Source organism: Tenrec ecaudatus, chromosome 10 (genome assembly GCF_050624435.1).
Source record: "Tenrec ecaudatus isolate mTenEca1 chromosome 10, mTenEca1.hap1, whole genome shotgun sequence".
NCBI lineage: Eukaryota > Metazoa > Chordata > Mammalia > Afrosoricida > Tenrecidae > Tenrec > Tenrec ecaudatus.
The window spans coordinates 20,642,179-20,655,909 of record NC_134539.1 but is presented as its reverse complement, the minus strand read 5'-3'; the positions used below and the strand labels follow the sequence as shown (position 1 = coordinate 20,655,909).

The 13,731-nt window shown below is 42.3% G+C and overlaps 2 protein-coding genes across 5 annotated transcripts in view; both read right to left on the bottom strand.

Annotated features, from left to right (window-relative positions):
- The window catches only part of FOCAD (focadhesin), a 288,437-nt gene that overhangs the window by 67,525 nt on the left and 207,181 nt on the right, over positions 1–13,731 (bottom strand). For all 4 annotated transcript variants that reach the window (XM_075559987.1, XM_075559990.1, XM_075559989.1 and 1 more), the window contains 2 exons: positions 12,093–12,185; positions 2,191–2,279 (listed from right to left, as the gene is read on the bottom strand). In XM_075559987.1, coding sequence (XP_075416102.1) covers positions 2,191–2,279; positions 12,093–12,185 — 182 coding nt within the window. The remainder of the gene's footprint in view (positions 1–2,190; positions 2,280–12,092; positions 12,186–13,731) is intronic.
- On the bottom strand, positions 411–524 carry LOC142457830 (dolichyl-diphosphooligosaccharide--protein glycosyltransferase subunit 4-like). Its single transcript, XM_075558929.1, has one exon. The coding sequence runs from the start codon at positions 522–524 to the stop codon at positions 411–413; it is 114 nt and encodes a 37-aa protein (XP_075415044.1).

Below are 13,731 nucleotides of genomic sequence, written 5' to 3'. Positions count from 1 at the left end.
TATGGTGAAAGAAAACACCTTTGACATACACCTTTCCTGGTTTTAACCCATTCAGTATGTCTTTATTCCGTTTAACTGGCTGCTTCTTGGCCTATGTACAAGTTCCATATGAACACAATTAAGTGTTCTGAAACTTTCATTTTTTTTAATATATATCTTTTTTTTTAATTGGAGGAGTAGAAAAGCCAGCAGCCCCTGCAATGGGTCCTATTCAGGGCCAGCTTCTTGTTCAATGGAGTTAAGGAAGACTGTGAGGAAATGAAAGTTGTTTGGAAAACACCGGGTGTAGTTGCCTTGTGTGCTATGATGGGTGGAAGGGGTGGAGCGAAGGGTGAGGGGGAGCCCTCACACCCTGCATCTCGCCTCGGACTATGTCCTGGACCCCTGCCCTGGGGCTGAGAACGCCACTCTCACTCCTGCTTCTTGGGATTGCTGACGGCCACGTAGTGATAGAGAACGACAAGCAGGAAGAGCGACATGCCCAGCATGTTGGCGAAGACGGCGGGCTCCATGTCCGTGATCATCCCGATCAGCCGACTTGGCTCCGACACTGAGCGCACAACTTTGAAATTCTCATTCTTTATACTGCAATCCAGAGTTTGTCATGATTCACACAGTCAAATGCCTTTTAATAAAATACAGGTAAACATCTTTCCAGTATTTTCTGCTTTCACCCAGGATCCATCTAACATCAGCAATGATATTCCTCATTCCACCCTCTCTTGAAGTTTCAGCAGTTCCCTGTACTGTTGCAACCACTTTTTAATTAACTTCAGCAATATTTGACTTGTATATGATAATTATATTGTTCAATAATTTCTATATTTTGTTGGACCACCTTTCTCTCAAGGAAGAGGCAAAACTATGCATCTATTCCAGAAGAGATTGCACCTCAACATAAAGAAAACAAAACTCCTTAGGGCTAGACCAATAAACAACATGATGATAATGGAGTAAAGACTGAAGTTGTCAGGGATTTCATTTTCCTTGGGTCCACAATCAACACTCATTGAAGCAGCAGTCGAGAGATCAGATGATGTGCCACCGTGGGCACATCTGCAGTCAAAGAGCTGCTTAAAGTATTGAAAATCACAGACTGCCAGAAGGACCGACAAACATCCCAGAAGACGGCACAGCCAGAATGCTCCTTAAAAGCAAAGATGGCAAGAGCTTGTGCTCAGATACTTTGGGAAGGTTTTCAGGAGGGGCCAGTGCCTGGTCAAGGCTATCGTGCTTGGGAAGAAGAAGTAAGGGAGAAGCGGAAGACTCTCAATAAGACAAATCTATAATGAGCTCAAACACAGCGCACTTCTGAGCAGTGCTTCATTCTGTGGCACATGGAGCGGCCATGAGTTGGGAGTGACCCACGGACACATAACGACAACCGTCTTAGATCTGGGGCTATAATGTTATCAACTCTATTGCTGGAGTCTTCGGGCTCCTTTGTTTGGAGGACTCTGGTCGATGAAACTTAAGATGAAATTAATTAAAAACATACATACACATACCAACACGTCCTTTGGCATTTCTACCTACGCCAACTATCCGTACATCCAAAGCAAAAAGAAAAATAAAAGCAGTAACCTTTGCACAAGTTGTTAGATTAAAGCAATTTGTGGTTGTCAGCCAAGCTATTTAGATTCGGGGCACTTCCCTTACATTTAGGATGCTGTAACATTAATCTGACAAGGTATTCATCTCAAACCATGTAACAATTTGAATTGCTTTTAATGTGCCAAGCACTTACACATTGCTAGATAATATAGTGAGAATTCACTAGAGAGTGTCTGCCAAAGAAATTACGCTCTGACATGGTAAAGTTGCTACCAATTGTAAGAATGTCTTAGAAAGGGATGGGAGGGGGAATGCCTTGACAAAATAAGAGTGAAGAAGGCAATGGATAGAAAGAGAGCAATAGAACTGTTCATTGAAAAACACATAAAATAGTAACGTACAGGGGAAAAATCATTTCCTTATCTACATTGCTTTAGAAAATGATTTAAAAAGAAGAATACATACAACGTTTATGCATAAATCTCTCCTTAAAATTTTTATTTGAAGAGTAAGGGAAAAACACACCTATGAGATGGCCTTCGTCAGGCCCATGTAGATGTTAAAACTCTAAACGTGGAGACTTTACACCCTCCCCTCCCCGGGTAGACCATGAGTAGTGGGAGGCCGCCCCCTTACCAGAGCCAGGCTGTGCTTTTCTTGAGCTGCACCTCCTCTGGTCCTTCTTTCCCATGCTTTAACTGCAACTCCAGCTCTGCCATCCTGCCCTGAAAAACAGAGCATAAGTCAGCATGCAACTCCCTGGACCTGAAATTCCCCCCAAATTTCCTGGAAAAACATTTAGATAACAGATGCATCTTTTCCCAACTGGTCTTTAGTGTTTCTGATAGGACAGTAGATTTTGAAGGGGGGATGCTTAAAAACAACAGATCACCACATCACTGCACAGGTACTTCGACCTTCACTGAAGAAGATGGTGCTGGAGAAGCCACACACTCAGCAAATTCAGGACAGAGGGCTTCACCATGAGCATCTATCCAAAGCAAATTGCAGCATCACATGCCCCATTAAAAAAAAAAAAATCCCCTAGTGGTCGTGATCTGGCTGTGCCTGGTTACTTTCTCTCTAGCAGACTTCTCGGGACTCCTGCCCACATTTGGAATCATCAAGCCTTTTGACTGGTGGGTAAGAAAGGTTATCTCAACAGCATTTTACATTTAAATCACTGTGTACTAGTGAGATGGAACATGTGTCACACATTGGCGGACGGCCTGAATTAACCTATTCTTTCCATTTTCTATGATCTTTTCCTAATCCTAGAGTTCTAGGGAGCTTTCTATGGAAAGAAGAGGTTCTGACTCACAGCGAGTCTCTGTACAACAGCATGGACAGTGCCTGGTCCTGCTCCAGTCGTACCATTGTTCCTCTGGTTAAGGCCACGGTCGAAGCCTCTGTGTCAGTCGTTTTGTCCAGGGTCTTCCTTTTCCCCCACAGACCCGCTCCTTCCCAAGCATGATGTTCTTCCCCAGGAACTGGTGCCTTCTGATAGCATGTCCCAAGTACATGAGATGAAGCCTCTCCATCCTCACTTCGGAGGGATATTCTGACTGTACTGTGTCCAAGACAGGTGTTTGTCCTGGCACGTTCCTGACACACGTGCTTAATATTCTCCAGCGACACTACCATTCACAGGCACCACTTCAACTCTGGTCCACCCCGTTCACTGTCCAGCTATGCAGCCATAAGAAGTGAGTAAAGTACCATGGCGAGGGCAGGCACACCTGAGTCTTCAAAGTGAACTATTTGCTTTTCAAGAAACAAAACAAAACACCTTCACGAGGTCTTTTGCAGTAGTTTCTCCCAGTGCCTTTCCCAATGTCTTTTGGTTTTCCCGACGCTTGTGAATCTAAGTAAAATTAAATCCTTGATTTCCTCAGTTTATCAAGACATTCCTTATTGGCCCCCAAATGCTACAGATTTTTGTCTCCTTTATGTGGAGGTGTAACCCACACGGAAAGCTATAGTTTCTGATTTTCTTCAGTAAGTGCTTCACCTTCAGCAGTCACAGGCTGTCCTTGGAGCTAAGGTTGTTAGAGTCTTCTGTCAGTCCTGATGCCAAGTTCATTTTTCTGATAGCTCAAACTGTTGGATTTTTGCTCAACATACAGATTGGATAAGTATGGTGAAAGGATACAACCCTGATGTACAACTTTCTTCTTTTTGTACCACACAGCACCCCCTAGTTCTGTTAGGTGGCTGCCTCTTGTTCCAGGTATCGGTACTGCATAAGCACATGAATTGTCTGGAAGTCTCACTGTCCTCAATGTTTTTATCCACAGTTTTCTACGATCTATACAGTCAAAGGCCTTTGCAGAGTTAATCAAACACAAGTAAACAGCGTTCTGCTATTTTCTATTTTCAGTCAATGCCGTCTAACAATAGCTACCATTATTAAGTCAATATCAAAAGCCTCATCACTTCTTACATAACATATTGTCACGATTATTTCTAGGCCCTTCTTGAGCTTACTCAAAATGTAATAACCAAGGATAGATATCCTTGTATTTTCCTCACATGCTCTGTTACTAGCCTATATCACCAAGAGCTTGCTGAGTTAACAATTCCACCTAGCTCCACAACAAATGTTAAACTGTTTGTTTTTTTTAAAAGAGAGATTTTAAGAAAAACAACATACTAATGGTCAGAGAGTAATTTCCTAAAGTCATGGTCCCTGACCTTGACTTTGACTCCAGGTTATTTTGCAGCCAGCTGACCAACTTGTGAAACAAGTATCCCCTGCTAACCTGCTTTATGCCCCTCTTCTGTTGGAGACCATATTCATAATCCGGAGGGGCCCTTCATACACAGCATCCCACAAGGGCAGTCAGGTAAAGGGTTCCATTGAGCTCCAGTCCAAAATGTTCTCTGAACTGGCCATCTGTTCACGTCTGCAATTTTCATCCTAATGGGAACAAGCCCAACTGCCTCTCTGTGTTAACGACATTGAGAGGACTGGGATCCAAGATCTCACGCTTTGGGAAACAATGAGATAAGGCTAGCAGAAAGCATCAGTCTGTTCAGATCGAAAAAGCATTTGCTTCATGGTCAGTCTCTAGGGAGTAATGGTTGTTGGCTGCTGTTGACTTGTTTCTGGCGGAGGTTACTGAGGTGTACAAGAACGGCTGCACACAGTTCTCAAGGCCCTGGTCTTTCCAAAACAGACCGCCCGCGCTGTCTCACAAGGTGCCTCTGGTGGCCTTGAAGGGCCAACCTTCCGGTGAGTAGCTAAGAGCGGAACTGTTTGCACCATCTAGAGACTGTAGGAACGTGGGACATATTTATTACTATGTCTCCACAGCTTCACTAATTAAAAATAAGGGGGGGTGGTCCTCTAAGTAATCCTTTGCCGTTTACTGCTACAAATTATCGCCAGCTCTACCTGGAAGAAATTACCATTCCCATAAAGAAGTTTCCTCTAATTGGATATACTGTATATACTCATGTATAAGCCAAGTTTTTCAGCACATTTTTTAATGCCCTTTTTGTAGTAAAATTAGGTACTTCGACTGGTATTTGGGTCGGCTTATACTCAAGAATATACAGTATATCGAGTCTGGCAATTGTTCCAGTTCTTCTAAAATATCATATACTCTAAGAATGTGGACTCAGTAAAGCATTTGTTTAATAGTCAAAATATATCAGTATACTGTTAAAATTAAAAATATAGCTGGAAATATATCACTATTCTTTCAAATGCTGCAATACTGAAAGTCTTCTGATTATAGTCTCTCTTTTGGCCTTCACTTTTGTCACCAACTCTCAACAGACCTGCACTGATTCTTAGGAAACCGAAGAAAATAGATGCTAACTAAACCAACCCAAAATACACCGCATCAGCTACAACAGTAGAAAGGCAGATTAATCGACTGGTCTTACTGAAAATACACAGCTGGCTTTTCATAAATAGGCCTGTCTTTAAAACAGTACACCCATCTACATTATTTATTATTACAACTGATGGCACTCTAAGGGAAACTGCATGATGCAGTGGAAAAGGCTGAAGCTCTGTCGACACACAAATCGGGGCGAAGCGCAAGCATCTTTCATCTATGGAGTGCTGGATTATGAGTCATTTGCTTTGCTTTCCCAGCTAGCCCCGCTTCCCACCTATAATCTCATTATCCATGGGGTTAATAACATCCACTTCAAAGGGTTTCTGTAAAGATTAATTGAAATAATATGCACTAAGTGTTGGGCACAGTAGTTAGCCAATAAATGTTAGCTTATGAAAAACAATCATGAAGATATTTTTATCAATGGAGAGTCATCTACAAGAGTTATATCATAATCCCATTCAATTTTGTCTTTCTATGTCAAGAGCTAAATAAAATTCTCAGTTCATTCTGCAGGAGGATGAGCAATTCCTCCCAGCTGTAGCTGTACCACAACACTTGCTATGTCCACCATAAAGCTTCAAAGACGCTGTACAAGAATTGCTAGAAGCCATATGAGTCTCCCCAACTGGGCTGATGAAGGAGCACTTCATTCTCCTTTGTCTCCTCCAAATCCAGCACAGGGCTTGGCCCGGGAAAAAACGCTCCATAAATGTTTGCAGAAGGAAAACGCTGAAGAAGTACTAAGGAAAATGCAGACTGCCTTGCAGGCTTTCTCTTCCTGAATAAAACTGATAGCTGGTGTGTATAATCGCGTTAAAGAAACATGCCGAAGCAGGAGTGATGCACTCATGCATCTATTCAACACACTCGGGGTGCCCAGAGGCTGCTGAGGATAAAAATGGAGTGAGCTGAGCCAAAGGAAACACTGGCTCCAAGAGCAGGTCTCTAAAATACAGACGCCGATGCAGTTCGGGAAGCAAAAGAAGAGTTGCCCCAAGCATGGCTGATGCACTAATTGCATTAAAATTACCTGGCAGTGGACCTGGAGGGCATAATGCTCAGTGAAATAAGCCAAGTGCATCAGCACAATGCATAATCCATCTTTCACAACGAGGCCAATGCTCATCGGGAGCTGGGAGGGGTGGAGGTAGGAAAAAACACGTTAGATGATAGATCCTTGTTGCTTTTGGTAATGAGAAAATGGCACCGAATATGGATATAGTGAGCAGAGTATGACCAATGTGAATGATGCTTCTGAGGTATGCTCAAGAGAACAGGGTTTTATACACAGAAGATAGCAATCAAGGGCCAAAAATGAGTGCATGATCACACATGAATGGGTCAAGGCATATCAGTTTACTGACAGTTGTACATATATATGAACAAATATAAATATGTGGCAACAAGCACATATTCACTGAAGACACAACCACAGATCCTAGTCAGACATGAGCAAACCAGAGAATGGTCTTCTAAGTTTAAAAGGTTAGTCTCACAGGACAACTCAGCCAACAGAATTCATAAAGCTCATGTTCTGCACCACAACAAAGTAAGTAATATTGGGGGTGGGGTGGCTTAAAAACTGTGAGTAGCCATAGACAATGCAGCTCTTGGCTTCTGTCTGGCAGGAGCAAAACAGCAAGGACACAACCAAAATCCGCACAAAGAAGTAAGTTCACAAGGCTGAGCACCCACAAGGTGGAGCAGGAGCTCCATTACCCTGAGACTGGAACTAGACTGCCTGGCTACCGCCAGACCATTTTCATAAGGGTCACGATAGATCACAATAGATGGGGAGAAAATGTAGAACAAGAACTTTTAATGTAAAAGTCATCCTATCTGTACCAATTGAGATTAGAGAACTCCCTGAGACAATTGTGCTGAGATCATTCTTAGCTATGAACCAAAACTGTCTCCTGAAATCATCTTTAACATAGCAGAATAGAATATAAAATAAAGAATGAGAATGGTGCGCTTCAAAAAAGCCCATCTGTATTAGACAGCAAATGGTCAACATTTACTCTAAAGCCAAGTTTAGGAAATACCGGGGTAGAGAAACTAGAGTACTGGGAACAGAACAACCAGAACACGGTGAAAAAGAATCCTGACACATATTGTAAAAATGTAACTAATACCACTGAACAACCTGTGTGGAAATCACTAAATGGAACCTAATTTGATATGTAAACTTGCACACATACACACACACAATCTTGTTAGCCATCCACACTTCCTGAGACTCCACGAAAATCTTACTCTGGGTCATAAATTGCTTAAGTATCGTCAGGTCCTCTCCCCTGGCCCCCACCTTAACAATGAATTTTCGTTATCCTTAACAATGAATTTCAAGCTACGCGAAAGAGTTGAGCTAGAGGGTTTTCTCCTATTGTTAACTGTTCACACGCTCCCAAACCACTTAAAATGATTAAACTATGAACTATAACTTACTGGAGTGAAAGAAGTCATATTGAGCCAATCTCGCTTATTTGGTGAGCATGTTACATTTTAGACTCTTCGTCAGATTCCAAAGAGACCACTGAGAAGACAAGGCGGATGCCCTTGAGGAGCAGAGAAACCACCACGGGTCCCATCAGGAGTGGGATCCAAGGTTCAAAGGAGAGGCCTGTGTAATGAGGGAGCACATGACTCGGGGGGCAGTGAGGTAAGGGGACAGAGTGGCTTTCCAGGTTAACCCAAATAACAACGAGAAATTGGATGAGCAAAGAAAGAATCGGAGAGAATGTGTATATGTATGAACCAAGAGGTTAGAATAAACATGCCAAGTTTGAGAAAACCAAGGATAACAGAGGAAGGATTAAGCAAATTTCACAAATCCAGTTTGAGGAAGCAAACTACAAGGGATAAGTAGCCATCTAGGTGAGGTGCTAAGTCCACAAGGAAGAAGCACAGCAGCCCGGGTGATCCAAGGAGTGCAATTAGTGTCATCTAAATCCGAAGGAGGGAATTGTATCAGAGCTTAAATTATGAACACTTGGTTTCCTTTCCTTGGTTTTCATCCAGAGAAGGCTATGGAAGACAGTGGAAGCCCAAAATCCATTTGCAGGATCCACACACGGATTAAAGATCCAGTACATTCCCTCTGGCCATAGTCGAGGGATGTGAAGAACCTTGTTATCAGACAGAGAGCACTACCAAGTCGATTGTGGTAGGTATAGTTAAGTTAAGATGTAATATATTTTTAATCAGTTTTATTAGTACTTCATCCACATGTCAAACAATTCAATAATTCAGTCATATCAAGAAGATATGTACAATTATCACTACATTCAATACTAGAACACTTTTCTTTGTACTCATTGTTTTTTATATATTTCCTTTCTACTTAGGGCAAAAATACACACAACAAAACATTCTCCATTTCAACAACTTCTACATGTATAATTCCATTGATTATACTCTTCATGTTGACAACCATTATTTGATATCCTTTTCCAACTTACTCCACCACCATTAACATAAACACAAGGGGTGAAGTTGAGTTTCTTTTCTTAGCTAATTTTCTTGATATAATATTCACATAGCATACACTTCCATGATTACATGGCTTTCTAAGAGTTGTATATACATCATTACCATCATTTCAAGTGCTTCCTCCCTGCTCCTGCATTCATTGTTTGCTCTCCAAATCCCTTCACCCTCCCCAGCCCTCATCCTCTCCTCACATCCCCAATAAACCATGACATCAGTTGTCTCTATGCGTCTCCTTCTTCCGTATTCCACAAACTAGGAAACCCAACAGAAACATTAAGAAAGAAACAAAAAAAGGGCAAGAAGAAAATAATAAAAAGATAAAAATATAAATTAAGCATTATAAAGAAAAGGCTACCATCAATATTTAAAAACCCAGAGGAGAAATTTCTGTCCTAGAACAAGTGAGAAATGTTTCAGCCTAGAGAAGATTCAGGTTGGGTCAAGAGGGAGGCCAACTGACCAAGTATGAACTTATACCATGGTTCGATCCACCATCATCAGATTTACAATAATCTCTGTCTGACAGAGAGGCTGTTTGAGTCCCTCGCCTGTAGCTACCAGGGATCTGAAGAAGGTTTCATCTGACTAGATTCTCTGTAGATGGCTTTCAGCTCTCACTATCCCCCATAGCCTTCGACAAACTGTATTCACAATTTAAGCTCTGCTCTTTTTTCCTTCATCCTATTTGGACTTTGTTATTGTCATCTTTGGATCATACAAGCTGGTGTGCTTCTTCCATGTGGACTTAGTTGATACTTCACTTAGATGGCTGCTTGTTTGAATACAAGCCTTTAAGACCCCAGACACTATTCCAATGGATAGCTGGACACCATTTGCTTTCTTCACACTTGGCTGTAGCACCCTGATCTTCACTGATCATTTCATGAAGGTGAGTGTGGCAGTTACGTAATCTCCTGTCAACTTGCAAAGGGGTAGAGTCTAGTCTATCCATCAGGTCACAGCTTGATGACCTCATTTGGAGGTGCATGGAAATAAATAGCTCACGGGAGGCCACAGACACTCACACTCTCTGCTTTGTCTCCCTGTGAGATATTCCTGTTGACAAGCCACATGGAGCTACACTGATGGAGCCAGAGTCTTGGAGTTGGAGGAGCCACGTGGAGACCCCTGCTAGCACTGAGATGCTTCCACTGCCACTGGATCCACAAGACTTCACCCACTGGCCAGTGCTCTTCCTGTATTCAGCATCTTTGCATGTGTTGCGTGAGTCTGGAAAGGAACTTATAGACTGGTATCCGACATATGGGCACATATGGATAATATCAGACTTATGGACTTGATCCGGACTAGGTTTGGATGTTTTCTTAACATATAATACTCTATAAAAAGCTCTTTTTCATACATATATGAGTGTCTCTGTATTTGTTTCTCTAGTCAACCCTAAGTAACACAGTGAGTATTCAGCTGGGTCATATTATCAGAACTAATTGTTCTTGGATTAGGGCTAAAGTTAAGTAGGCATCCAGAATCCACCAGTTATGAATAACTTTGGTTTACTTATGACAGAAACAAAAATCCACAACAACACAAAAACAAAACAGAAAAACGAAAACCAAAGAACCCCCCCCTCAAAAAAAAACCCCACATTGTCAATCATCTCCCTGGGTGAGGTGATTGCACTAAAACATCAGTAATTTGTCCAATGACATTGAATTTAAGAAACCGTTGATATGGGGAGTTTATGCAAGTGTAGTCCAATTGCAAGCTGCAACACACGAGTTGTTGCTTTGCACAGATTGATTTGTATAGAATCAGTCATGATTGATTGAGCTCTGTTTACATTGAGCATGGGATTGGTGCTAGGGGAAATTTCCTCTATCAATTCTTACAAGTGCAGATCGTTGCCTAACAGATTAAAACCTGTCATATTAATTCAAGGGGAGCAATGAGTTATTAAATATATGGTGGTTCCAAGTCTCCTTTCATTGGGCACCCACTAAGCCAGCGGTCCCCCCCACGGTCCAAGGATCGTCATTCCCACAGTCTCGAGGTGGCTACCCTTTGCTTCCTCTTCCGTCAGAGTATTTCAGTCCTAAGTGCAAGGGTACAGATACTTTTTCCTTCAGTCAGGCTTCTATGTTAAGTCCTTCTGGTGTGGTCCTTGGGGAATGCTATGTTGTCTGTAAGGCCAGTGTCTAAGGTCATCAAGGTGCTTAGTCCATGGTGTGGTTCACCGAGGGCTGGGTAGAAACATATTTATAGTGTATACCCAGGAATCTACGCAGGCACATGACATTGGGTTTACTGTCCCCTTATTTGGGCTCCCTACAATTGTTGTTTAGCATCCCTTCCAGATGTGAGGTAGCTCTTCCCCATTTACCCACCATTAAAATGCAAATGTCTTACGAGATCTCCTTTTTTGGCCCATTTAAAAGTTGTTCAAGTTAGAAAAAAAGAAAGAAAGAAAAGTGATGGGGAAATACACATGAATTAAGCCTCTGATCACTCCTCTTTGTCCAAAGCACAGGGGTGTGTGATATCTTGCAGCGTGCATTAGAAAGCATCTCTGACAGATGCAATTAGGCTAAAATTTAACACCTTATCATGTGATCTCCCTTTTGACCCATTTTAAAGTTGTTCTAGATTAAAAGATTTTCTACTCACTTTTTGATTTAGGTTTTTCTGCATTATTTTGTTATTGTTGTGAGGGGGCTTTCTGGGGTGTGTGTTTTTCTACATGAAATCAGTATCTAAAGAGGCAGCAACTGCATAAATGGCTTCTTTGTGGCATGGCAGGGGAGGTTGGGGTAAGGTGGAGAGCTAATCACAATGAGTATAAGAAAGAAGAAAATGTATTAAAATTGATTGTGGTGATGATTGTACAACTCCTCTTGATATCGTTAAACTACTGAATTGTATGATATGTGGATTGTATGCCAATAAGACTGTAAGACAAAATACAAGGGATGATGAGGAGTCGCGTTTGAAATGTGCTCAAGGTGCGAGGCGGAGGGACCTGCATGGGGAGGAGGCGAGTGACCGTCTGGAGGCAGCTCTGGATTGGCCAGAGATTTTGGGGGAGGTGTCCATATGTAAATGTTATGTGCAACTAACTACAAGTTGGTCTCACACCAACTTGGTAAGGCTATTTTCCCATGTGCTTGGATACTAAAAGAAACACATGCGTTAAATTAAGTTAAATCACAACAAATGATCCCCCGGTTTTGTTACCTGTAGGATAGCAGGATACGCTCGGCTCATATACGCAAGCCAGGCCTGCGGCAGAAACAGGGCGTGGTGCCACTCCAGGAGCTGAATGTGGACCTGTGGGAAAATGCACCAGACCCTGTTAGACCACGTGGTGCTAAAGCTCAGCCAAATGAAACCCCTCCCCTCCCTCTTCCTTTGCCTTTTTATGTGGTTTAAGATTCAAAGGATCTTTTAGATCTTTCCAAAAGCAGAGAGTTTGGAGTCTTACTGAGTTAACAGAAAATAAGCCTGGCATTTTCTAAAGTCAAGAAAAATAAAGCCCTGTAATAATAACAAGCTAAAATGTATGTGGCGGTACACATCTCCCCTGGAAGATTAGGGGGCAACTCGGGAAAGCCTCTGGCCCATGTCGGAAAAGTAGGTGTTGTCTAACAAACCCGCCTAGTAATTTGAAAGACAAATAAATACCACTCCTAGTCCGTATTTCCAATGGGACAATTTCTGAGCAATACATTTAAATTGCCAACAGGACCCTGCAGTCCTGCAGGGACACTCAGGGTCAGAGCATGCAAATGAGCACCCCGCCCAGCCTGCTCGCACACCGGCGGGCGGGTCCTTTCATCAATGTGGGTAAACAGAAAAATGATACCGGCTCACACTGACGCCCCGTTTCTGAACTGAGGCCCGGACCAAACATCTGGTTTTCATAGTCATTTCTGTTTCTACCTATTAGTATATGGTTATCTTGCAACAAATCTTCCCAAGGTCGGCTTCAGTTAGAGAAAGCGCACTCAAGAAAAGCAGTCACAGTGAATCATATTTCACATTTCCTGGAACTCGGCTCATCCAAACGCAAACAACTACAAACTTCAGCCTGTGGCCCACAGGCCAAAAAAGACAACAGGCAACGTAATTTCACCAGAATAACGATAGCGTGAGCATTTAAGGGGATTTTACTGCATTCTTAAAATGAATGTTCTCAAGTGCCTTGTGACAGGGAAGATAACAGCCTTTCTGGAAAGAATTGGTTCCCATGATCTCTGGAATTGTCTTTAATGCCAATCTTAATGGGATGCGAGGTACTGTGGGAGGGTATACGTTTATCCAGGACCTGCAGAGAGTTTTCTAGATAGTGGGAGAAACAGGAATGGGCAAGTTGATTATGACGCAAATTATGAATCGAAGGCAGGATGTATGGGGACAAAGTGAACTTGAACTGTTATCACCTCTGCATTGCATTAAAAAAGTCCCTGGAAACTAGATACTCAGTCTCATTTGACTATGGAATACATTTGAAACAATTATAAAGACTGGTCTCTCTCTCTCTCTCTCTTTTCTGATTACGCACCCACACTGTTGGGTGGAAGGAAGGGGCTTGAAAATATGTGAAGGAAAATCCTTTTAGCAGCAGCCCTCCACTGCTTGCTCCTCTTGTTCCTCAGGAAGCTGACTCGGCCTCCAGGGCATGCCAGCCAAGAGGGGTTCATCAGTCCTCAGCCCTGTTCTGCTCCTAAAATATGCGCCCCTCTGTCTCTCCCAGCAATGCCGTTCCCGTCTCATGAAAACACATTAACTACTCTTAACCCCTTTTTGAGTCCTTGAATTTCACAGAATTTAATAGAAAATAATACTCATATATCATAACCAAAGCTTTTCTTTT